General features: G+C 29.8%; 1 protein-coding gene across 1 annotated transcript in view; it reads left to right on the top strand.

Moving 5' to 3' along the window:
- Positions 1-260: 260 nt before the first annotated feature.
- The window catches only part of LOC119680839, a 24,190-nt gene continuing 22,155 nt past the window's right edge, over positions 261-2,295 (top strand). The window contains exon 1 of the mRNA XM_038093841.1: positions 261-279. Within this exon, the coding sequence (XP_037949769.1) occupies positions 261-279 (19 nt within the window). The remainder of the gene's footprint in view (positions 280-2,295) is intronic.

Genomic DNA, 2,295 nt, shown 5'->3' with positions numbered 1-2,295 from the left:
AATTGAACATATGGATGTGAAACATATGTGGTCTCAACTGGACGTTCATTCTGTTGCGAGAAAAATTTTCGTGATATGTAATTTTACGTTTTGATTACCAGGATTAAGTGATTTAGTTGCACTGGACTATTTTCATATGGATTTAAGTAAAAGATTGTGTTTGTGTGTACAGTCCTGAAAATTTCAACGTTTCTGTCGAGTTATGGTCGAGCTATGTGCGAATCCTCAGATATAATCTTGAAAGTATTTAGTGCTGTTACATGTCCATTAAAGATATTGGTATGTTGTATTTACCACAAAATGACATGGTTTAAGTATTGAAAATAAACTGGAGGAAAAATTTTAAATAAGTTAACGATGTTTACCAATTTATCACTTATAAGAATAGATTCTTTTAAATTTAAATTATATAGTCCATGAATAGTTTCTGTTAAGTAATAAGAAGTAATATAAATCTTAAAGAAAGCATATAAATGGTTTAAAAAGTATGATTTGTTATAAAATTATAAAATAGCTTTAAAGGAAGTTTATGGATGTGTTGGAAATATTATTTATTAAATGAAATTCTGATTTAATATATAGTTTTAGTTGAACGTTCCATTAGTTCTTTGTATCCAATTTACCGAAATATTCAAATAACATAGACAAGATTTTATTATTACCAATAATATTAAAAACAACTGTTTATATATATTATATTCTTAACGCACAATAAGTTTATTTTGTCTGTTTTATGTTCGTATAGATTCAGATAAATGTTAATTTAAGCTCGGAAATATGTTTGTGCTGCTAAAAAAGTTGTCTGGAAGACAACACAATTAGATACGTAAATTTAAAAATAGACTCAAAAATCAAATTCCATGGTAAGATAAACATAATTCAACAAAAAACTCATACCCGTAAAAAAAATTACATGTGAGGATGCTACTTCCATAGATTATAATAAATAATACTAATTGGTATTGATATGGTAATATGACACAATGATATATATATATGATATATATGATATATATATATTTTTAAGAAATCATTTTAGAATTTATTTTAGTTAATAAAATTGAAAAATGGCTTTTCATAGTTTTCATTACAACTAGAATATTAAAAAATTTTCAATGTTTTGAATTGAAGACGGTAGTTTAGGTGAGCATTTTGTACGTAATTAACAGAATCGTATGCTTTTTTACAAATGGTCCGATAAAACAGAGGTGTATTGTGCAAATTCATGTGAAAAATGTACTATGGTGGCATAGAGATTTCACGTAGTGTATTAAATTGGGTCTTTTAATGCAGTGTGACTTACTGTTACGTTAAATTTTTTATAAACACTAAATACAAATAAAAGTAATTGTGATTTAGTCTGAAATTACTTTCTATGTTGAGGCTAGTTGAGTTGAGTCAGTGCACCTGAGCACTTTTACTCTCTATTAACTGCGAGGTTTCTACAAAACCCCTCTTTGCACCTTGACTGGATTATTGTTTATCCAGTGTTTATTATTGTTCACTTCATTAGACTAAGCAATAATTGACCTCAGATCTGCATATCTCCCCGAGGAGCCTGTAACCATTCTGAGATTTGATAACGCGGTGTTAGTAAGTCTGTCAGATTTCGCAAATAATTTCTGGGCTCTATCCTTTATGTATTTTTTGATGGGATCAATCTTGAGGTCCCTGAGGATGTCATTCGTCCTAATGTACCAAGGAATTTTGAAAAGTCTTCTCAGAGCCTGGCTTTGTGCTATTTCTAACTGGTGTATAGTAGTGTTTGAAGCTTTGCTAAACGCTACACAACCATATAGAAGTGACGGACAAATTATTTGGTTGTATATCAGTTTCCTGTTCTTAGCATTGAGGTTTTCATTTCTAAATAGCGGTTGGAGGTAATGAAGAATTTTGGCGCAGCTAATTCTTTTCAGTTGAACATGTTTAAGCCATGTGAATCGTTTGTCCAACGTGATGCCGAGATATTTAACGCTATCCTCCCAGTTTATCACCATATCATCCACTCTCACTCTTGACGGATTCTGTCTCCACTTCTGTCTCCAATATAGATTTTTGTTATAACCCTGATTGTAGATGACAATGATAAAGACATTCTGATATATCTGTTAGAAAATGAAGAATTTATAAACATTAGGGAGTTAACTAATCATTACCTAAATACTACTCAGCCGAATATATTAGGAAAGTAATTTTTACTACGACTAAATCATCTAATCATCTAATTTCTGTACATCACGCAACATATTTCAATGGAATAACGTTTTTTTTACATATAAACAAAAAAAAAACACT

This window comes from Teleopsis dalmanni, chromosome 1 (assembly GCF_002237135.1).
Source record: "Teleopsis dalmanni isolate 2A chromosome 1, ASM223713v2, whole genome shotgun sequence".
In the NCBI taxonomy this organism is placed as follows: Eukaryota; Metazoa; Arthropoda; class Insecta; order Diptera; family Diopsidae; genus Teleopsis; species Teleopsis dalmanni.
Note: the sequence above shows the minus strand (reverse complement) of the source record. Positions and strands in the feature narration are given on the sequence as shown.